Source organism: Sturnus vulgaris, chromosome 3 (genome assembly GCF_052056855.1).
Source record: "Sturnus vulgaris isolate bStuVul1 chromosome 3, bStuVul1.hap1, whole genome shotgun sequence".
NCBI lineage: Eukaryota > Metazoa > Chordata > Aves > Passeriformes > Sturnidae > Sturnus > Sturnus vulgaris.
The window spans coordinates 23,377,622-23,401,418 of NC_142245.1; the positions used below are offsets into that span (position 1 = coordinate 23,377,622).

General features: G+C 42.5%; 1 protein-coding gene across 1 annotated transcript; it reads right to left on the minus strand.

The window, feature by feature from the left end:
• Positions 1–1,886: 1,886 nt before the first annotated feature.
• On the minus strand, positions 1,887–23,738 carry DTL (denticleless E3 ubiquitin protein ligase adapter). The gene is made up of 15 exons (XM_014876920.2): positions 23,613–23,738; positions 23,330–23,525; positions 22,412–22,510; positions 22,024–22,085; positions 21,811–21,931; positions 21,286–21,351; positions 20,050–20,165; positions 19,337–19,410; positions 18,312–18,415; positions 17,272–17,376; positions 15,378–15,490; positions 11,814–11,903; positions 9,907–10,045; positions 5,248–6,119; positions 1,887–3,840 (listed from the first exon to the last, which is right to left on the minus strand). The coding sequence occupies exons 1-15, from the start codon at positions 23,736–23,738 to the stop codon at positions 3,772–3,774; spliced, it is 2,352 nt and encodes a 783-aa protein (XP_014732406.2). The 3' UTR covers positions 1,887–3,771.
• Positions 23,739–23,797: the final 59 nt, after the last annotated feature.

Genomic DNA, 23,797 nt, shown 5'->3' on the forward strand with positions numbered 1-23,797 from the left:
CTCATATCAACTACGCATTATTCTATAAGACAATTCACATGAAGTTTAAGTAGTTTTAAAAGAAATTACATATGGACTCTTTCATTTTGGCTTTCCCCTCACCCATGCTTTGCATTGTATTCGGCATTTTGTGGAGTGCAGATGAAGAGCAGTTTGTTATGGGTGAATCTCTTCTTTGAAGGACAATACATGGGTGCTGTATAGTAGCACGATGGATTTTATTTATTGTAGTCTGGGCCATACATAAATCAGAGAGAGGGAAAAATATGAACCATTGGGTTCTGAGCTCTGTAAAGAGAAACAGAGTGATAATTTCCACTTGAAAAACTGTTTAGGTCAGCTTCAGGAGGGAAAGAATGAAATTTGATTATAGTGGACCTGAAGATGAAGACCATTTCCCGTTTACTGGCAAAGTATTGGTGATGAAAAACTTTTAATGTTTGACCTTGAGGAGCCTCTTCAAGAGTTACACATAAACTCTAGAATACCCAGCTGCCAAATGCTTTTGGCAAATCTCTGGCTGAACAGCATCAATTTCTAAACAAAATTTCTTAAGCCACATGCAGAGAGCAACTAGAACATTTTTCAATGCCATGATGGTGCATTTTTCTGTCACCTCAGTAGTCAGTTTACGAGGTGGACACAAAGGTGAGAAGGACCTTACTGGAGATTTCAGCCACGTTCAGTGTCAGAGGAAGAATCAAGCATGCCCTGAGCAAGAAGTTGAACTCTTCTAGAAGCCAAGTCCACACATGAAGAGGTAGCTTCACAGCCCAGACCCCCTTGGTGACAATGTTGTCCCCATACACTCACATCTGTCCCCTACATGGTTTTGGTCTATAACTATCTGCTGAGGCAGGGAACTGAAGCAATTAAATTTTAGGTGTTCTTGGCAGTTAGCTTCTCTAACCAAGGGACTCCTGAGTGCTGTTCCCAGCAGCAATGCTTGCCCAGGCTTGCTGACCATGCATCTGTACAGATCCTGGGAGTGCCTGCTCAGTTTTGCCCAGCAGGGTTAGCCCCAATTGCTGTCAAGCTGCCCTAAATCCAAACTGGTTGGCAGCTCAGAGCTGAGCAGGGAGAGGCACAACTCCCAAGAGAGCAGCAGCAACAACTGTTGGTTATAGAACCATCAGAGACTGCCGTGGTCAGTCCCAAATCCCACTTGGCAGTCAGAAGGCCAACACTGAGGACAGAGACAAGACATCAGGAATCACTATCAAGTGCCTGGAAAAGCCTGTGAGATACTTTAGGTGGGATTTACATACATATATAGGATTTGGGAATAGTACCTTAAAAGGCTTAATTTGATTATAAAACATGGGGGTCAGAGTTTCTGTAAATCCTTTAGAAGGAAATAAAATTAGGAGGTATAGCTTGGTGGCCCAAAGCAATTGAAAGCAGTTCTCTGAATGTTTATTTTATCAAGCTCCTGAGGTAAAGACAGCACTGGATACCTTGAACCACCTGATATATGGTTTGTATCAGCAATTTTTCCATGCTTTTGCAATTTTGATTTTATCACAATAAGGTCAGGGCACTTGGACATATTAAAATATGTTTCAGCTAATTCTCCTAGACTCTGAATCAGATTGACACCAGCTTCAGATGAAAAAATAAATGCCTGGTGGTCCATAAAACAAGTTGTACCATTAAACAAGTATCATCTGAAAGAAGAAAAATCTCAAATGCCCCCAGAGTGTTATTCATTCAAGTGGTAAGCCATTAGTGTATATCATCTCTAGGCAGACATTTACAAGATACAGAAGATAATGGTTTGGCTGCAGAACATTTCTGGAGGAGGAAAATCCTATGAAAGAGTGGAGAAACACGAAATCCTATTGTTGAAGTGTCTGACGACTCTCATGTACTTCAATAGGGTTCATATCTCTTTATTCTGCAATGCTCTTTACAAATTGCATGGAAGCAATCCTGCATGAAAATCTGGTTGAAGCAAGACAGGTTGTACCCCACAAAGTTGTTATAATAATTAAAATTAAGACAGAATTAAATCCCAAACCTACTCATTTTAGGTTATGTTTCTGCTTCTTCCATCTACTTCAATATCCAGAATTAGGTTAAAATTAAACTAGCAGATTTTTTTTATATTCCTGTTTTGCCTAAGATACTAGATCTATTAACTTTTTAAAAAACCTTTTTTTTTAAGAAGAACTACAAAAATATGCCTGAAGCATTCATAGGACGATGGCCTGTAATTCAGCAAACAAGAGAAAGCTGTCCTGGTCCCTATTTGTACCCAAGAACTTCTGCTAAAAGAGGCAACATGATAGTAACTACTTTTCTTTTTTTTTACAAAAAAACCACACTACACATTTCCTTTTGCTTTGTAGCTATAACAGACCTTTCACAAAAGCCATTTTCTCTCAAGTAATTTATTTCCTTGCAAAATACAATCTACCACATAAAATACAAACCAGTTTGTTTCCTTCTAATCCCTTTCAGCTACCATACTTTTCAATGTTACTGTAAAGTAAATGTTAACATTTAAGATAGAAAACATAATTTAGTGGGATCATATCCCCTTCATATACCTCAATTCTTCTGCAGTGGAAAAATGTAATAGGGATTCAAAGGGCCTGATTGGTTTTGAAGTTCATGGGAACTATTACAGCAGAAAACAGAGTAAATGTTCCAGCATAAGATAGGGATGTTTTACTAGAAGATCTTACTTCTACTAGAAGGTCGTGAGGAAAGCATGGCTGAGGAGTTAGTGTCATTAGCCAACAGGACAGTGACCTCATTTCAGTGACCTTGCTCGATCAGCATCAGGGACAACTTACAGTGGCAAAGCATTTAATGTTAATAAGCAAACGCTCCCAAGTGCTTTCTAAAATGTGGTCAGTTGCTCTCCCACAATTGACAAGGTATTATTTTGTAACTACTGTGTTATAAAACTGTTATGAAGGTATGCTACAAACAGTTACTAATGCCTTTGTTACAGGCAGAACCTGTAAGAGCTGACTGGCAATGGGCTGCTATGGGATGCCTATTTAGGACAGATCAAACCAATTCTTTGAAAACACTTTGCCAGTATTTTATTTCAGAGAAGTGATAAACTTTTGGTCTTAAGAGCTGTAGTGCTGATGGTTCATGAGGCAGCTAAGTAGGTAAATACAGTAGTTTCCAGGGTGGGAGAAGAAAGGGGATGGCAAGGGGTGTACAGGCATTATGTACTAAATTTTCTCTTCTTACACCATAGTCACCATCAGATGGATGTGGGCTAGTGAAAAGGTTTTTCTATTTAATTAATGCATTGCTCACTTCCCTGCTGGAAGCAGGCAGTCATTGCAGTACTAGAGGAACAACTGTAGAAGAGCCATTCAGCATGAAGATGCTCAGATGTACCTCCAGTAAATTTCTGTACACACATTCCAACACTTACTTTTTACACACTACTCAAGTAGAGACAGTTTGAACAGCAGATTAGTAACATAAACTGTCAAGCTTATGTGCCTGTTAACAATAAACAGCAGAGCTGTGGCTGTGTTTGGACTAGAACAGTTGCCATGTAAAAAATGCTTTGTTTATTAAAAAGTACATACCCTAGTCAGAAAGAGACCACGAGTAAGTATTGTGTCGATTTTATACACTCAGCTCACTTCAGCTGCTGACAGCTTTAAAAACAGGAAGACTAAAACCTCAAGTCTATGAAGGTCTGACAACAAATTGTGTAATCCTGGTGCATCATTGTTGGCGTTTCTAAGTCTGGTCTTGATATCTCAGTGTCAACATCCCTCAGGTGCCACTGTTTCAGTCCTTCTGTGACTTTCTGTGGAAGTATGTGCAGATCTTCCTCATGGAAACTGAAGTGGCTGCAGCCTAGCAGGAAATAAAAGCAAAACCAACGTGAAACACTTTTAGGTTAATAGCTCATATGCTGCAGGAATCTCAAAGCCTCCCCTCCATCACTGTTCCAGTTTGCTCAGCTTCCCAACTAAGAGAATAAATGAAAGATTCTTCACTACAATCTGTCTCACAGATAAGAGGCTTATACTATCTACAGGCAACTCTGTCTAAATCCCAGAGTTGTCCTACTGCCATGAGAAATGCACTCCAGCTGCAGTTTCAGCTTCCTAACAGCAGATAAGAGAGCTGCAGATTTCCAAGATAAAAGCTAATTCAATGAATGCTGTTGGGTATTCCTGGCATCTCCTCAGGCTACAAGAACAACACAGGAACATCCCAAAATCTGAACCAGAGCATACTGGGCAGGAAAGGTAATTGTTCTGTAGTAATCTCTCTCCAGGGCAAATCTCTCTGTCTTGTGTTTAAACATGTAGAGCACAAGTAGTCACAAGTAGTTGTAGGTTTCCTAAAACCAAGATTTCTTGGTACAACCACAACATGAAGAGTCTAGCTGCTATGAATAACTTCAGGACTGGTGGTTTGCCCAGGTTCTATCTGATAGAAGGGGTGAAATCAGGTAAGAAATGAGATAAGCCTCAATGATGGCAACAGCTTTTAACATCATATACTCAAGAGTACAACTAAAATTTGAGTCTGGTTTCAGAGACAAGTCAAGTTTGGTTTGTTTTTAAAAATGTAATTGTAATTTCCTAGTTAAGCCCATATGCCAATGTTTTTATCTGCTTTATAAGCTTAACTTTAATTTCAGATCCTAGGATGAGCTCTGTGTGCCAGGTTTCCTGTACACCAAAAGTAGGATGATGTAGGTCAAATCCTGCCCTCTCCCTCTTGCACACTTCTTGTTTTCTTCTACTTTTCCATTGAAGGAACTGAAGGCCATTATTTAATGCCCTACAGTTTTAACATGGGTAACAAATTATTTTGCTACCTGAGCTGGAAGAGAATTTAGCTCTTTCTTCCAAAGCTTAAGTGGCTTTCCAGTAACATAAACAGGCAGATGTGATGGTGAACACATAAACAGATCTGCCAGGAAAGCTGTTGGCATTATTGTTGGCATTATGTGCCTCTCAGAGTAGAGCTGTATTTAAGAAGACAGCTACATCCTTCAAACATCCAGCTGGGAGCTGCAAGAATCTCTGAGCTCTTGTGCCTTAAGTCCCTTGAAAATGAAGGACACATCAGAAAAATTCTGTTCCTGTGTGGAGGGGATTAGCAGATAACAGCATTAATGTATCTGACTTATTAGGCCAGAAATCATCCCTTTTGTCCATAGTCAGGACAAAAGCAGGAGGGAACAAACAGAGAGTGGCAGCTGGGGGTAACTTATTTCATGACAACGTTGTTGGCTGCCCTACTTACAGTTTTTGGTGATGTGGCCACTGCCACAGACTCCTGTCTTTTGGCACCAGGACTGCAGGGTGACAGGGGGCTGTTTGATGTGCTCTGGCTGCCAGGTCTGCCAGTCCGTAGCTTCTCTCCCAGAGCAGACAACCAATTTTTTCTTTCAGGAGAACTGTTCTCTTTATCTACTACCTCAGTGTCTTTCCCATGCAGAGATGTGAAAAGATGGGGGGAAGTTTGAATGCCTGATGGATTAATATGGCTTCCAGAAAGGGAAGGCTGTTTTGGGCTGTGGCTGGAGCCTTCAGGGTTGTTACACAAGTCAGCCAGGCTGAGAGAGTCTTCATCAGAAGCTTTTTGGTCTGGAACCAAGTGACATAAATTCAGCTTGGATTTCTTAGCTGCATGGTCCAGCTCAGTCACACAGCTACAGGCCTGCAGACACTTCTGCCCCACATCAGCCTCCTTGCTGCAGTCAAGCCTTCTCTTGGCACGCTTTTCCAGCTGTGAGTGTGGGACTTGAGGAGGGCAAGCAGCTTCCAGGAGACCCTGGGTCACTTGGGTGACTTCTGCCAGGGCTTTTCTAGGAGAAGGAGCCTTTTTCTCCACTTCTGGAGGAGTAGAGCACGGAGTCCTTGTAACCCAGTGCTTGATGGACATTTTGGAGGAAGGGATCATTTTGGGAGATGCACAGGGGCTGGCTCCAGGTGGCTTGGCTGGGGTGGAGGCTGTGGAGGTCAGGGTTTTGAGAGGGACCGTGGGAGTGTTGGTGGACAGTGGAAGGTCTCCGGAGTGAGCAGGAGCACAGGCAGCAGGGCGTGGGGAGGAAATGCACACACTGCTCACTGCCAGGGCCTTGGCAGGAGTGCCTTGTGGGCTGGCTGGTGGCCCTGAGAGGGGAGAAATAAATACTCTGATGAGGAACACAGAACAGCAAATTAAGGACAATCTTTTTAGAAACACCCCTTCCAACCAGGAGATGAATCAGTGCTGACCCTGTGTGTCAGACATACCCTTTTGAATTAGAAGTTGCATAAATCCCTCTGATTTTGGTTAAACTGGTACAAGTCTGTTATAAAATCCTGTATTGCACTGATACAGTATAATGCAGTACATTTGTATAATGTCTGACATCTATCCCTTCAGTGGTGAGTGCTCTTACGTGAGCTACAGCCAAAAGAAACAGACAAAACAAATCTTGAATCTTCCAAGTGTATCTAGCCTTGCTGGAGCTTTGCATTTTGCTTTTCCAGAAAACTGCCTGGCAAAAAGGCTGATCCCCACCTGCCCTGCATCTTTAACAGTTGCATATCCCAACTGAGGGACAAAGGTGCTATAAGCAGGTCCCATGGCTAATTACAATACCAAGGAATCTTTACACTGTAATGCCCTACCACGTGAATAATGTTTCTAGCCAGGCATTATTAGCTGCACATTTTAAAGATTTATTTTTTTTTAGTGAAGGACATACTTTCATTCTCCTCTTTTTGCTGGAGGATTTTCTGCAATGCTGTATTAGAATGGAGACAGTAGATATTTACCACACTCAGGAGAGTGTGAGAAATTCTTCACCTCCTGAACAAGGACTTAAATTCCAAAGGAAAATGAAATCTCTCAACAACTGATTCCCAAACAGGCATTTCACAGTGGCTTATGAGCTCACTAGCCAAGACATAAATGTCCCTGGCTTGCAAAAAAGAAGTTCTGAACACCCAGAAAACACCAGTCATAGGTAGGGGCTTAAGGACCTCACTAACAAAATGGGAATCATACATAGCAAGGATCTTGGTCTGCAGCAATATTAGAGAGGGTTATTTTAATTTTTTCTCAAGTCATTTTATTTCTAGCCCCATCCCACAGGGAACACATAAGTGAGTTTTTTGACTGCCTGCTTTCTCATCCACCTAACTCATGGTGATGCAATTAAATGGGATAGTGCCTTAAGTTACTCTGTGCACTTCCACTGCTGGGCACCAGAGCACTAAACATTTTGTGTGGATCAGGGGTTTAATCCAAACTCCCTGCTCTGAGCACCAGCACTGGTGGTCACTTTATAGTGATAAAGCACTTCATTAGAACAATGAGAAGTCTAGTGTGAATAACCTGCCAGTTTCTTTGCAATGCTGGGCTGTCTCACACACATGTGAGTGAGCACCTACAGGCCTGGTTAAATACCATACTAAGCCTCTTCTGGTCCTTTAGCTGTAGTATCTAACTAGTATCCAAAATACAAGTACTGCTGCATCAGAACAAAATAAATTAAATAGGATCCCATATAAAGGATCCATATTAAAGGATCCCACTACAAGTAACTTCAACACAAAAAACAGATTTAAAGGCTCCTTTCCTGATAAAAGATGCTACTTCATAACAAACTTGCTTCAGTGTGGGCTATGTGAATGTAACTGCCAAGATTTCTTCTCCTAATATTTGGTTTAATGAGCACTTACAAGACAATAATAACTCAGCTGGAAAATTAGTTGCACTCAAAAATCTAAGCTCCTAGAGGGGAAGAAAGTAGCAAGCTCAGCAACTTTTGATCCATCATGACCATTACAAATTTATTCAGCAGAAATACTGCATGAATAGTTGGGTACGAGTGCTTTGAATCGCCAATCAGTCTAAAAGTTATGCTGTGGACACACTGGATAATAGAAATAGAGTTATCCTGGGAGTAGGATGAGTGTCATGGCAAGAAGCAAACCCCAAATTTGAGATAAAGAATATGAAGATCAGGCTTTTTTCCCCCTAAGACTGCATGCATTATTCAGGCTTCTACCAAGCCAGTTTCAAGCTATTTCCATTTATGTTGCCACTGCACATGGTATGCTACTGCAAATATCTGCAGTCAACCTACATCACACCAAAGCAGGTTATTTTGGATGTTTCCTACCTTCCCTGCCACATATCTTCTAGACTGATATTATCAATCTCCAGATTTAAGAATCACAAATTATCCATGCACAGGCCTGCTCCAGGAATTTGGTTACACAAAAATCACAGAGAAAAGAGTACAACTTAAAGAAACCACAAAAGAAATTGCCAAAGAAAAGGAAACTCTGCTTGCTACATTTGATGATATAGGTCAACAATCAATACACAACATCAATCTCACAATTTGTTCCACAGAAATGGGTGGGGAACTACCTAGATTCATCCCACCAGGTCCAAAATAGTACTCTGCTTGCCAGCTCTGAATCAGTCTCTGCAGATAATTCCTATTCTAACAGCACACATTTAGTATTAAAGAGCCAAGGTCAGCAGGAAGCCTGTTGTTGTGTTTGCAGTGTCTGTGTACTTCCTCTTCCCTCCTCTGTTACTTTAATGCAGCAAGAGCAAGAAGAAATAAGTAATTTTTTCAGGTATTATTGCCAAACCCGACTTGTAAAGTTTTAGCATATAAGATATTTTAGATTTCACGTTTCTGGTCTAGATCTTACTTCTGTTTTTCTGAAACTAGAACACAGAGGTATTTTTGAGCCCTCTCTGAGGAAGAATGTGTGCACACACTAAACAATTACCAGTATGCAGCAGACCTGGCACTCTCCCTCCTATTGTCCTGCAAACTTCCTGCTAGACTTGTTACTCCCTGGCAAAAGGTTAGACATAATGTTATCCCATTAGGGGGATTTGGAGACCTTCAGCCTTTATGTGTGTTAGCCAAGATGAAATTCAATTGGAGGGTGGCTAGAAAAGATAGGTGGAACGCAGGAAGTCACAGCAGCAGCTGCTGGGAAGCTATTGTATTCTTATTTTCAGAGCTACTCTACAGAGAAGCTCATCTCACTTCACTTTGGGGGGAGGGCACTTCTCCTTTCACCTACTCTACTGCAACAAAATGCAGGTTACAGACAAATCAAAGGACTATTACAATCAGGGTTCCTTTCTTCTGGTCTAGGGTACTACCTGCTTAGTGGCTCCCTTCTCTACAGAGCCCACATCTGCTTGCTAGCTCAGAGCATGCTGCACAGCTTGTCTGAGTGCACAGGCTTTGTAGAAAGGTACTGCATTTGTTCGTTAGACTTAATACATGAACAGATGATTAATTCTGGGACATTACAATCATCACAATTGTCTGCATGTTTTTTTGAAATACTTTCACTACACAGCATTTCATTTGGCAGTGGCAGGGCCACTGACTGAAGCTGAAGAGACAATACTGATTACTGCACCTGAGAAATCTGTGCACAGTTCAACTCTGGGAAGAAGCAAACAGTTCAGAATTCCAAGGCTCTATAGCTGCTGTCAGCCCTTTGCTGGGTAAACTACCAAACTGGAAAAAGCATATGATCTTACTGCTCTTCAGTTAGTATTTAACAGGGGAAAAAAAAAAGTGAGTTGCTGCTACAGTGACATCTCCTTTGGCTGTTCAATTACCAAACTCTGCTGAAACCCGCTGAAGATCTGGCTGCCCAACAAGTTGTGTCAATGAACATTTGCTTTGCAGTCTGGCCATACAGACTTTGCCATACTTGTAAGCTACTTCAGCCAGCCAGCTTGTCCTGTTGATGGCAGAAGTATTTACAAGTACAAGTGCTTGTCTAGCTACATGAGTAATTGCCTAATATGAGAAGAACCTCAGAAGGCTCATAAGACAAGCCAAAGGCTTTTGTTAGTACAGAGAACAGACAAAATTCAGCAGCCGTGCTGCAGAGCAAGATAGCTCAGGGGCCTCACCTGCTCCATGTTGTTCTTCTGGTTTCTTCTGAGTGGCCCAGCCCACCAAGTTGGCTTTTCTGGATGCTGATTTCTCTTCCTCAGGACAACGTTGTAGGCGCCAAATCTTGACAGTGTTGTCATCAGAGCATGTGGCAATCTAAGTATAAATTTGTGTGTTAGAGTAGCCAGGGCACATCCTATGGATCACTGGCTGAGTGAACTGGAACAGCTACATCCAACACACCATGCCAATATGACTGATGGTGAAGCTTGGCTGAAGGGGTACAAGATTGACCATTAAACAATGAAAATAACCCAACTCTGTTTTCTTACTGTACCAGGCAGCAGTATTTGTTTTAAAGCAGGCTAGGCTGCTGCATCCATGTCTTTCTGCTATAGAAATCTCAGTCAGCACCAACCATTTGCTTTGCATGGCTATGTAAGTGACACTGGTCTGCTCAGGTCACAGCACATTTTGAGATTTCAACCCTTCAGTAGACAAAAGCAGCCACAATCCTTTTTGCACCTGCATCTCAATCTGCCTCTGTTGCTGAGGACATCTGCTTGGGGACAAACATTAGCAGCACATGGAGAAGGTGACATTGGATAGGTGTTGCATGAGCTGTGCTATCTCTTCAGAGTCAGATGTCAGCAGTATCTGGCAGAGAACCCAACTCTGGCAGGAGCACAGCTCTAGAGTTGTGCCGCAGCATCACGTGCTCCAAAAAGGTCTCTGGAATCCCGACCAAAGGAGCAGCACCCATCTAGCCCACATTTTATGGCTATCTTTAGGCAGATTAGCTGGTGACTCAGCAGGGATCAGTAGAAAGAAAAAGGAAATGCTGTGGTCAAAGTTCATAGCGATCTGAATGGGGAAAGTGTCTCTACTCCAACCTTTGTCACACCAATGTTGTCCCTATTGAAAACAACCTGGCTTCTCAAACCACACCAAGCAGCTTCCTGATCTGTCTTAGCTCCATATTTTCCACTTTTCCTCATGCTTTGGCATCTGAACAATGGCTGACTATTTCTTCCCCGTGTCAGTAACAATTTCAAAGGCTGAATTGTTCTGCATTTCCAACACATAATGATCAGAATGCTGGGCTATCTCTACATCACAGATTTCATCTGAAATGCCAGTTCTCATATTGTGCATCTTACACAACTAGAACAATTCCTAATGTTTCCCTGCAAGACTCCCACCCTCCTACACTATAATGCTTTTCTGAAGCCCTGGTGCTGTAATGCAAGCTAGGGAAAGAGGCTGATTTCTTTAACATTGTGGGGTGGAAGAAACTCTGGCTATCATTAGGACACTGTTCAGGATTTTTCAGAGTTATTTCTAGTTTTGAGCTAAGCCAAACATTTGAACCAACTTCCTACTTCAGTTGTTTTCCTTTTAGTGACACCTGGTGCATAACTACTGACCCAATTTTATTGGAGGCTCTTTTTGTCATAAAAACAGCTCAGATTTTGAAAAGAGGTCACAATGAAAAAAGTCCATATGTTTTTTAAAGGGCATTCAAAATTTCTTGCCACTGTGTACAAGACTAGTAGAGGTATCAATGGTCAGAGAGAGGGAAAGGAAGATGTAAATATAGAATAACAAAAGCCTTTGGCTTATGAAAGCCCTGATTAAATGATTTTATTGTTTTGTCTCTTATAGGTGGCATCAAGCTCTCTTCAGGAGAGGTCTTTACTGATTTGCAATTTCTTAGGACTTCTCAGCCTAAATTATCTGAAAATAATAAAAAGTTTCTGATACATTGTGCTAATATGACAAGGTCAGATTACTGTCCCCCAAATGAACATTTTAGAACTGATTGACTAAAAATTTCCTCCCAAAACAACAAATTTTTGAAAAGCACATGTCATCACATCACATCGATTGTTTCACAGTAAAGACCATTTTGCAGAAGACAAACCTTAGTGAAGTCTGAAGGACACCAAGCAATGGAGGTAACTTCCTGAGAATGACCAAGGAGTATCCGTGGAGGAAGGTTGGGCTCAGAAACCTTAAAAATTCCACAGAAAAACAAGCAAACAGTCAGAAGCATACAGCCTAATATACATCTCCAAAAAATACCCCACATCCCACCTGTGAAGCATGTGGATATTTCCCATCTTTCCTGTATGAAATGCATAGATCAAATGCTCTCAGCCTGTCATCACGAGGCAACAACTGAGGAAGTCCTAAGCAGCAGTTCATGGAAACACTTGTTCAATTTCTGCTACACACAGGAATTCTGCCTCCAGATTTGACAGCCCAACACATGACACAAGCATTTTAAGTACCTCTACCTGTTCCAGGTAAGATGCTTAAATGTTAGGAGGCTCATATTTTGAATTGGGTTAGGCAAATAAATTCTGCTGCTATTTTACCAATGTCCCAATCACAGGTCAATGGTTTTTTATAAAAATGAAGCCACTGTCAACAAAATCCCACAGATGAACCTTCACTGGCTTCAGAACTGGCATTTATGAAACTGCCAAGTGCCTGTTCCTTCTCCAAACAATCAGCTGGACCAGAGACCCTCTTAAGAGTTCACAGGAAAGCTCTCTAAATCACTCACATTCATTCAACTGATCTCCACTTCTCTCACACACTTCACAAAAATCTTTCTCCTGTTCTACAGTATTGCTACTTATCTTGGACTCCAGCTTCTGTAAGTGACAGACAGAGCTGAAGCCAACATTAAGTGGCCCAAAGAAGAAAACACACACACATAACACACACACACACAACAGAGATTCTATCCAAGTTTTGCTTGCTTTCAGCAAGCAATCCTTTCTGGAGCTGTGAGTCACCATCATTGATGTGACATTATAAGGGAGATTTATCAAGGGGATTTGCATAAATGACTAAGGGAATGAACAGATCCTTTACTGTCTGGGAAAAGGAGTAGACATTACATACATGTATGTTTCAAAGGAAGATGCAAGACTTGGGGAAAGGCTTCTGATTTACAAGCATTTTTCTCTTGTAGATCATCTACAACAGCCTGCAAAACTGCAGCTTCAGAACTTAAGTTGTTTTGATACAAACAAGTTCATCCTAACAGAACCCTTTTTTTCCCCTGGCATGATAGAGGCAATCACTTGACTAAATATCCACTAAATGCCTCGGTCAAAGCATTCCCTTCACTGCCAAAACATGAAATGCCATGGAAACAAAATCCCTATTTAGGGAATAAACAGGAGCTCTTGGTGCAGAGAACACCTTCGCTTACAGTTAATATCAGTCTTGCTATTATACACTCATAACATCCGAAACAGTGGTCCAGCAGCCACTGATTGCTGGAAGGAAAGCAGAGTAAGGGAATTACTCTTTCTAGGACATGGTGGTTTTACACTATAGTAGTGTAAATTAAATCAACTAGACCCAATTTATATTACTGTGCAGTGAAGTACAGAGTTATGGCTGTCTCCACTGTGTGTGGCAGAAGATTGTCACGTGTAAAGTCAGGATTAGCCACAGAACAGGCTGCTTTTTGTGCCTGAATTGACAGGATATTGTTGGGGAAGTGAGGTCCATTGTGGCAAGGTTAAAAAGAGAAACCTAGGAAATGAGACTTTTTTTAGTTACTCTCCTCACTGAAACAGCTGTTACATCCATTTTCAAGATGCAGCATAAAATGGTGTCTATGATTTCGTGCACCATATGATACAGAAACACCTCCATTCCAGGGCTGGGACACACCAAAGCATAACTTGATATGGTTTCCTGGAGTGATCCACATCAAAGGATTGAAAGAATAATGTAAGTACAAGTCTACAAATGGTATTTTTTTATTGCCACGAAGGTAACTGAGATAGGTACCATCTTTGTGGAGAAAAACCTCTCTGCTCTTCAGCTTGTATAATTTTATGGTTGCTCAAGAGTGAGAGTTCAGTAATTGATGAACTTCTAATTCAATAAAAAACAAACCCAACACAATAAAGGAAGTGCTCATTGTCTGGAAGTGACTTATATATGAAAACAGACTGAAACAGCATCCTAATCAGCAATAACATCTATCCACAACTTAACACAAACTTAGCACTGCTGCAAAAGTTTCTCAAAGAAATCATTTAAGTCTTTAGATGAAGAAAAGGTCTTCCTGTTAACTACTCATGCGACATCTAACCATACTTTTTTTCACAGCATAGTAAATCCTTATGCCATGAAAAGATACATAAGTTTCAGAGTCAAATCTGTCAACATTTAAATTAAGAACCTCTGAATACGACAGATCTTGAAAGAGACAAATGCACTGAAGTCCCACTTTCTAATATGACCAGGGTATTAAAATAAAAAGTAAGCATCTGATGATTGATTTTATAAATATGCAATATGATCTGTCACTCATATGTGATAGCAACAGAAGCTTTCTGTACACTAATGCATTTTAAATGTGCTCAGATGCTTAAATTTTGAGATATAATGACATCCTTGAATACTCTCAACTGAATCCCAGCCTATGTTGCAGGAAAGTATAAAAAAACAAGAATGCAGAATGTGCAACTCAAGTTCACAAAGGCATTTTTGCTAAATTTGCACAGAACACGAGGCAGGTTAAAATGGCACCACTTGGCATGGTAGTCCTGCTACCACATTCCTGCCTAAACTGAGTGAACAACCCAGCTGCTCCCAAGTGTTCTCCAAATTAAAGAGGCTATGTGCTCAAACCACAGCCTCAACAGGCTGACCCTCTCTTCTGAGAGGTTGGAACCTCACTTTCAAACCCATCGTGAAATGGACACACAAGTCAAGATTCCCTAAAAACTATCCCAAACCTGAAATGGGCAGTCACCTGTGGTTTCTGTCTATTCTACTTCAGTAAGTCCACGGGTTCCCATGTGAGGAACACGAAAAACAGAACTTGAAGCATGCCTTATTCTGAGGTGCCTGCCACTGTCTTGGTGACATTTGCATTTCCTACATGTCACTGCAAGAGTTAAGTGATGAAGCCCCTCAGCTGGCAGACAGTGCTTTGAAATTTTGCTGAAGGCTCTGGCTGAGCCCTTGCTATAATATAAAGGCTTTAACCACTGTAAATTAAGTATGAGAAAAAGCTATGTCTGAAGCAGGAGATGGAAAAGGGAGAGGTGGAGGGAAAGAGTGCTCTTTAAAACAATTAAACTTTTAGGTTTCTACTAATGTGCTCCATTGCTAAATATGAACCAAGAACTGCCTGCCTACTTGTCATAGCTGCCTGAATCAACAGGACTGAAAGAGGATTTTAATGCCCATTAAAACCAGATTAAGAACAGCAATTTGCAATAAGCAGCAGTGATGAGAGATGTACTGATGGCAGGAGGTTAGCTCTGTTTTACATTAAACAATTACATGAAGCCTTGACAGCAACATACACACTCCAGGCACAACATGCCAGGAGCTGGCTCCACGCTGCTTTGGGTAAGATGGGGAAGCAAGGAGTGTTCAATGTGAACATGAAAAGCAAAAGCAGCTCCAGGCTGCATGCTTGGGTCTCCCCCCATTGCCTCACCTTCCAGATGTAAGCCTTGCAGTCACTCGAGCCACTGACCAGGAACTGGTCATCTGGGCTGGTGCTGGATTTGATGTAGAAGGTTGAATTCTGGTGTCCACTGAAAACAGCCACTGTGTAGAGAAAAATAAAAAAATAAATAAAAACCTCACTCAATGCATAACCCTGGAGCCAGTTGTGCAAGGAGGGCTGATCTTACAGGCTTTTCCTGCCTAGCCACATATCCTTTGGAGAAAGTGGTTGCACTGCTCCTTTGCTCTGGGGCTCTGGCAGCAGGAAGTTTTTATTATTCAACTGGAGCCCTTCAGGCTTCCCAAACAAACCAATGGCAGCTTCATTAAAGCCCCACCCTGACCCGTATCACAAGCAGGCTCAGCCCTCACCTGGGCTGCCCCCCTACTCTGGGTCAGGTTCCCTGTCTCTCCCTCCCTCAGCCACCATCGCCAATCCCGCTCCATCAACAAGAGCAGTCCTGCAGCAGGAGCCTTCTCCCACACAGGTGCCAACAAAGGCACTGGCTGCTCCTTCCTCCATAAAACTTGCATTTCATCAGTGATGCTCTCCTGTATTTAAAGCCTTAGCAGTGTTTGCTAAGGCCTTGAAACCATCCCCGCAATGGCCGACATTCCCGTACCACAAGGGCCTCCAGCTGGCGTGAGAGCCGAGTGTGGATCTGGAGTGCTTGGCTGCGCCATGTCCTGTCCTCTCACGGGGCACAAAGCACAAGTGTCCCAGGGTGGCCCAGCCTGGGGACCTTCTCCTCCAGCCCTGTTTCAGTAGTGGCTCACAAAGGAAACGACCCACAGACCAAGAGGACGTGTGGTGGCCTTTGAAGAGCTGCTAACCCCAAAACCCCTTTGATTTTTTGTGCCCACAGCTCTCCCAGTGCAGTGGTCACTAAGCCTTCCTCAGGCAGGCAGTGGGAGCTGTCACAGGAGGATTTCCCGGCGAGCCGCAGGGCCGTGAGGGCGGCACAAGGGCGGGCGGGCGCTGCCCTCTGCGGGAGCCGCGCTCCAAGAGCGGCGCCACAGGAGATCCGGCCTGGCCTGGGCTGCACACACAGGGCAAGAGCTCCATGAGGAGGCTGAGAGCTGCACTGGCTCCTGTGAGGGGACAGGCCAGGCAGCCCATTCCCACAGGGCAGCTGGTGATGTTAACCTCAACAACCAAGCCATTAATATTTACTACTCGCAGCACTTCTCCGCTCTGGAAGAATTCCCACCCACCAGACTGCCTTCCTGAAGAGCAGACAGAAGGACACATTGTTCATTTAATTTCAGTTAACTGAGAGACTGAGAAAAGGCAATGGAAAAAAAAACCTATGTGTCTGGCTGGAATGCATCTGACAAGTTTTGCCACTGGCCTACAGCAAAACAGCTTCGTGCACCAAAGGCTCAGGGCCGTCTTGTGCATGTAAAGGTCACAGATGCAGAGCTGAAGGAATCCAAAAGGCTGAAGCAACTCGATATGCTGGGGATCCTTTCTTCCAGAAACTGTGGCAGAAGTTAAATTGAAAAGACACCTTAAAATATCTGAAGTTATCAGGTGATCGCTTCCAGTGGATTAATTCAGTTTGACAAATCAGTGGCTGCTAGTAAGCAGAGGATTCAAACTTGCTTCAGGCTGGATAGCAGCCATTCCTCGCTGGATAACTAACATGCAAACTACCATCAGTCCCTGTCTGGCTGAACCACTATCTACTATTAATTTTAAGTGGATGGCTTAACACAAATGTGGATCTTTCTGCACAGCTTCAGAGATAAGAGCATGGAATAAATTTCCTTCAAGTGTTGAACCAGGTCTCTGTCTCTCTGTGTCAGAGGGACAAACTTGCTTTTCTACGCTTTGTAACATCTATTCTTTCTGCAACTATTTCCACAGATACCATGCTTACCTGGAGTGGTCCTTGAACTTGTCATATTGAACATGTAGATACTGTCATCAGTGCAGTTAGCAAACAGATTAGCACCAGTGGAATCCAAAACCAGGCTAGAATATCCTGCAGAGAAAGAGAGAAGTTCTTCATAAGAAAAAAAATTTGGAAAATAGACATTCTCAAAGAAATGCCCAGAGAAGGAAATTTGGAAAAGATCTGTAACGTGTATGAGATTGTCATGATAAAGTTTCTATGTTTGAGAGCGCACTTGCTGAAGAAGAAATGTTTCTAGAACAACATCTACATTTTCTCATGAGCACTCAGAGTGGTATTTAGAAATGAATTGCACCTTCAGAATAGGTGATTAATTTGATGATTCAAACGGATAACAGGAACAACCAATTATAGAAGCAGAGATCAAAAACAAAGAGAACTCTCGTGTTTTGGTAAAACAAGCTATTCTCTGATTTGCTAGTGATTCGGGTTCAAGAAAAATCTATCCCTGCAGGCAAATTATTTCACAACTACCTCCTTGAGGATTTCCCCCATGTTCCTAGGACTGACCATTACCACACTGATTAGACAAATCATCAGGAATTAGTGTGTTGCATCCGAGCATTGTAAGGCATTAGAGGTACAAAGAAGACAGAGAAACATGAGCAAGTGTGTCATCGTTTTTGATAACAGTTTCAAGAGGTGATAATATAAAAATCCAGTCCAGTCTGTTGTCTTTGCAAGATACAACGCAAAAAAAGTTCAATCTGAATTTTACTCATGTATCAAAATGACTAGCTAAATTCCTCATCCAGAGCTCTACTGTTCCTCAGCTCTGTTTATGAAAATACACTGCTGAAGCTTCTGCAAGTTTTTATCATTGGTGCAGTGATATAAAAGTCAAGCACATTCACTGTTCAACTTGAAAATTCAGTATTGGCAATCAAAATATCCTGCAGAGTTTGCCAGTCTGATCAACAACTGGCTACAAAGATAAGAAATGTCCCTGACAGTACTTTTTAAATTGACTGTGCACTCTGAGGAGCCCATGCCCAGTGCCTTACCAAGCTTGCGAGTGCTGGTCCCAGGGTAGCAGAAGGACCGGGCGGGCAGCGGCTCCTGGCGCAGAGCGCTGTAGTTCCTGCGCAGGTCCCAAACCTTGATCACGCTGCAACAGAAAACACGAGAGCCTTCAGCTCCCAAATTTCCCTTCCCATGCTGATAAAGCCTTTTAAGAGCACAGGAAGTCAGGCTGCTCATGACTGAGGGGTATATAGTGCTAAGGAGCAGAGCAGAGCCGTGCTGAAACCCAAACAATTGCTCTGCTGGCCACGGGCGAGGAGGCAGCACTGCCTTCTGTAACTCACATAAGACAGAACAAAAGCCTAGAAGCCAACTTTCTTCAATGAGTAAAAGGAAATACAAAATGCCTTTATACTTCTGACAAATAGTTTTAGTTTGAAGTTTTAAAAATTAAGTCTTTCAATTTTTTTACTCGCTCTTTGGGAGAAAGTCTCTGTCATGAACCATAGGCAGGAAGGAGAGTCAATCTTATCTGCCTCAGAAAGGTTCTGACCACATGGAACCTGCTAAAGAATCGAGTCCAAGAGGATCATTTCCATGTCAATCAGTAACAGTTTGCTCGAGCTCCAAGATTCTGCAAAGGATCTGGCACCTAAGAGAATGCATCTTTTGTAACTCAAAGCAACATTTTCTCAAGCACGCCTACACATATCCAGGCCCTGACCAGCCACTCACATCCAAAAAGGCTGTCTAACAATGGTCTATGTGTGGTCTAATAGGACCATGAGAACAGAGAGAGAGAAAGGGAAGAATTGCTCTCACTCAGCCCCATAGCTAAGACACTAAAATGAGCATTTACCACATATCACAGTTTGTGATCTCCAGTTTTGCAATCTCCAGGTAAGGAAGTAAAGCCACTGCAAGCTGGCAGCATAGCTGTTGATTCCACCTAGCAATTGCTTTAGCCTTGTTGGCCACTGAGTGCTCTTAGAGAGAAAACCTCCCAATCTTTTTATGCTACTAAGGACACAGAAGAGACAGGAAAGCAGGCATCCTCCCTCCTTACCCATCAACAGCTCCTGCAGAGATAAGAGTATGCTCATCCTGAAGCAGCACCACAGTTACACTCTGCTGGAAATCCTTAAAACGAGAAGAAAAAAGAACATTATTTTCTTTTAAGGTCAGCAAGATCTTGCTGCTTAGTTCAAGGCCATGTGAATGCAGGGAAAGCCTCCTCCTAGCCAGGCAGCAGAACCTAGAAACAGTAGATGTCATTTAGGACACAACAATCCTTTGAACACTCCTACCAGTGAAATTGCCACTGAGAGATAAGTGTTTGAGCAGCAGCTTGAGATTACACCTTTCAGGACACAGATAAGAGAGCCACCTTTAAGGTTTAAGAGATTAAAAATGATCAGGTCTTAGTCCAGCAAGGCAGTAATTTGTTTGGTCAAATTAAGGAGGTAAAAAAAAAAGACAGGAAAAATAACCAACAACTCTCCATATCTCCCACTCAAAAAAAGAAAAAAAAAAAAAAAGTATTTTCACATAGCATTTGCCCAAATTTGGCTTTTATGGCACAGGGGTTGTGAGGCAACTAAACAACGTCTAAAATTAGCCATAGCAAATGACCAAGACAAAATACCCTATCTCTGCAAAGATAAATAGAAACATTTACCACATATAAGCCACATATTTCTCACTATATTTACTTAGGAAGAATTCTGTGAATAACACTGTCCCCAGAAGAGACATTTTGGCTGTTGCCCAGATACCCACCACCAAGGGAGCAAGTCCTCTCAGGCTCTGCCTCTTCTTCTTTGGTTTGGAAGGAGTCTGCTTGTCAACCACGTTGTGTGCTCCAGTGATTTGATTTACCTGCCTGTAAAAGCCATCTGAAAGAAATCAAAGACATCTCACTTAGTAGTTTACATGCAATTTTGCTATCATTTTATTAGAACAGGCATCAGTTTGGGATTAGTCCTAAAAGGTTTAGGCTTAGGTTAACCTTTAGTCATTACTGCATCGTGAAAATAAAAATTACTTATACACAAAACCAGTGAGAAGAACACAGCACAAAAAACTACAGATCAGTGTACCATGGGCAATGAAACTAAAACTGATCTAGGCAGGCTGCCTTTGGAAATTGCTACCCCTTGGTCTGTTTCTCACATGCATCCTGGTCTGGTTCAACCCACCTCATCCCAAGCAGAACTGATCTCACTGGAAAACTTCCAGTGTTTTCCACTCTATTTTATAATTTTCTGTTTAGCCTTTAGTCTGTTGCTTTATGAGACGTACTACCTTACTACAACTTTTCTACTTTTTTTTTTCCCTACACCTTCCACTTCAGTCATGTGGAGTCAAGACTTTTCCTTCATTTGTCTGTTTGAAAAGCCAGGGAACCTGGGACAGATAGAAGAGCAAGGCATGTTCAGCCAAAGAAACTGCTGAGGCAGAGCAGGGAACTGGGAAAAGACATAAGGGGAAGGGGCTGCAGAGAAAAAGGTCCAGGAAACAGAAAGAGGAGCAGAATGAGCTCACACCGTATTTATAGTAGGGGCTCCCACAATATATTCAGTTGCTCCCAGCACTGACAAGCTCTTTTTTCTACACTTTCTACCTTCTTTCCTATCTGGCAGGAGCCTTTCCAGCTTTTCTTCACCCCTCTGGATGGCTCTGACCTAAGCAATCTCTCCCATCACATCTGCTTTTGCACTGCCCTTACAGGGATGTATTCCGTACAATCCCATCTCCTTACCTACACACAGGGAATTATCAAACCAGCCTGTGGTTTGATGCAGCAGCCTCAGATTTGCAGCAAAGTGGAGAAATGTATTACACATAGCAGAGATACCTATTCCATCCTCTTACAGTACCTAAAGCAGTACAGTTATCTAAGAATCCTCTGCTGCCCATATTGTAATCAAAAGTATCAGTCCAACAAGTCCTTCTGAACAGTCCTTTTACATGAGATACCAAGCTTTTTTGATACGTATCTGGAAGTTTATTTACCTTTCTTGTTGCACCTGGTATCCCAAACCATGATGTTTCCATCTCTCCCTCCAGTACAGAAAACAGCTGGGAAAAAAGAAGTGTTTTTAGCTTCCAAAAGAATTCATTTAATTAATTGAATGCAGTACAATGCCATCTATGTACCCCTAGCTCTTCTGTCCCAACACTTGGGATGCCAGTCCTGGAAATACAAAATTCAGGCCATTGTTTTTCCATGCTTTTTGAATTGTTCCCTTACTCTTACTATTTTTTTTCTTACTCCCACTAGAGAAACCAGTTTATGGAAAGCATATTCACACATTTGGGTATGGAAGCAGGTATCCTACCCTATCTTTGCCCAAGATCAGAAATGTGCAGATTTTACCATTAGGACACCATCAAGTTCAAACAAGACAGTTTTGCTTTCCTGGTTGGGTTACTGCTCAGGCCTGTGCTATTGGTACCTGTCAGTTTCCAAAGCCTTTTTTTAGCCCTTAAAGTAAAGAAAAAGGAAAAAAACAGACAACAGGGAATATCAACATTTACCTTTCTCAAATCTAGAAAAAGCAACTGACTTGAGGCTACACTGATGACCTTTGCATATACCAAGAAGCTCGCCAGCTCTCACATCCCACACCTTGGCTGTCTGATCTCCTGAAGCAGTGACCTTCAGAGGGAAAAATAAAAAGCTTTAGTCATTTTCTGCACACAGTTACCAAAGCATTAAAAAAAAAATTCGGATGGTAAAAGACTGCTTACAATCCTGTGTTCCCCTGGCACCCAGGCAAGGTCAAATACAGCATTTGAGTGAGCCTGCCATTCTAACAAGAAAACAAAAGCCAAGATTAGTTCAGTGCATTGCAGCATGGTATTTTGCAGAAGACTAAATGACATCAGACACTGAAATTACAAATCTTGTCAACAGTTTGCCTTAGGCATGAAAGGCAACACAGAACAATTCATCTATAACTGCTTTTTAAGAGCACATTCATACTGCTGCTTTGTAAAGAAGTCTCAGCAAAGTATGTGGAAGGAATAAAGTACTGCCTACAATATGTGTTTCAAGGACTTGTAAAAAGCTCTCTTTCGTTCCAGCAAATCCCTACTTGTCACATCAAATGAAAATCACCTTCTATACAACATTTACCTTTAAAGATGAGCTTGCCGGTGGTCTGTGCTTCAGTGTCATACAGTCTAACAAACCCTTCTTCATTTGCAACTGCCAAGATATGCTCCAAATTTGGGGCTGAAAAGAAATGGGAGCATATTATATAAAGTAGCTAATATGTAATCATACCCACGCTCATTGTGAAAGACCACAGATGCCTTAAACAGGGAATGCAGCAAACATAAAGCTGGGAAATAAACATCATTTACATTGCAACTTAAATGTTAAAATACTGACAAGCATTATTTCAAGATGTTCTGTTCAGGAATGACTATACATGGGTAATCAAATGACTCCAAGAGCAACTCTTGAGATAATGCCTCTTTCACCAGCTATAATAGTTTTCTAGTTACAGTTTTCTGTATCTAGAGTAGCTATCACCTACAGCCTCCAGCATTTTTCACGATCTGACTTAAAAAGCAGGAAGCCACCTTACAGAAATATAAAATCTCATGCCAAAACTGGAGTACAATGAATGAAAAAGTCTTGCCCTGAAGATCCAGGAGCTTCATTGCTTAGTCCTTTCCTGCATCATGGGGAAATGCTTTGTGTAACTGCCTGGTGACATCCATCCACCTCTGATTTCTACCGAGTGTTCTCCATCCCATCATGGCTTTTATATATTTTAAACAAAGCCCAGTTTTTCACCTGTGTAGCCTCACACTGTCACCAAGAGGATATACCTTGAAACAGATGAAACAAAGAGGCATTAAAATCAACGCTTTGCAGTTGCTTCTTTTAGGGAATACTCTCCATCAGTATATCTAGGAGCACCAGGATCCGATGTTTATCACTTGTAGGAGCAAGCACACTGCTACCAGCTCACTTTAAAAAAGAAACTGCTGATAAGAGCCCATATCCTGGCCCCTCAAAAGGTCTTACAGGACGTGACTTTACCTGTAGAAAAGGTGCAGCCGAAAGGAGGGACCGGCATTCCCGTTTCCCCGTAAGACAGGTGATCATCTTCTTGGCTGCACTGGTAGCTCTCCAAGAGATGTTGCAGGGGAAGCGCTGAGGACTGACCTACAACAGGACAGACGGACGGTGACCGCCTCAGACACCGCAGGCTCGGGCGCCAGGAGCCGTGAGGCGGCTGGGGACGGGAGGGAGTGCGGAAAGGAAGAAAGAGGAGGGAGGAAGGAAAGAAAGAAAGAGGAGGAAGGAAAGGCGCGGAACTCACGGGCGGGCGCGGCGGCGGCGCGGCGGAGCAGCGCGCGGCACAGCATGGCCAGGGGGACACGGCCGGCGCGCGCCGCGCCAGCTCCCGCCAAACGACCGGCCCGCCAAGCGCGCCGCGCGCCCTCATTGGTCAGCGCCGAGCGCGCCGCGCCGCGCCTGCCTCCTCTGATTGGACAGCGCGGGGGC

What these genes read in the sequence shown, in the direction of transcription:
- DTL (XM_014876920.2), bottom strand. Translation starts at nt 23,738, where the DNA reads ATGAGGGCGCGCGGCGCGCTTGGCGGGCCGGTCGTTTGGCGGGAGCTG. An exon ending in CGGCAAGCTCATCTTTAAAG is followed by an intron (nt 22,086 to 22,411) that starts GTAAATGTTGTA and finishes TTTTCTTGTTAG; the next exon opens with AATGGCAGGCTCACTCAAAT. An exon ending in AAGTTCAAGGACCACTCCAG is followed by an intron (nt 15,491 to 17,271) that starts GTAAGCATGGTA and finishes TTCTCTACACAG; the next exon opens with TGGCTGTTTTCAGTGGACAC.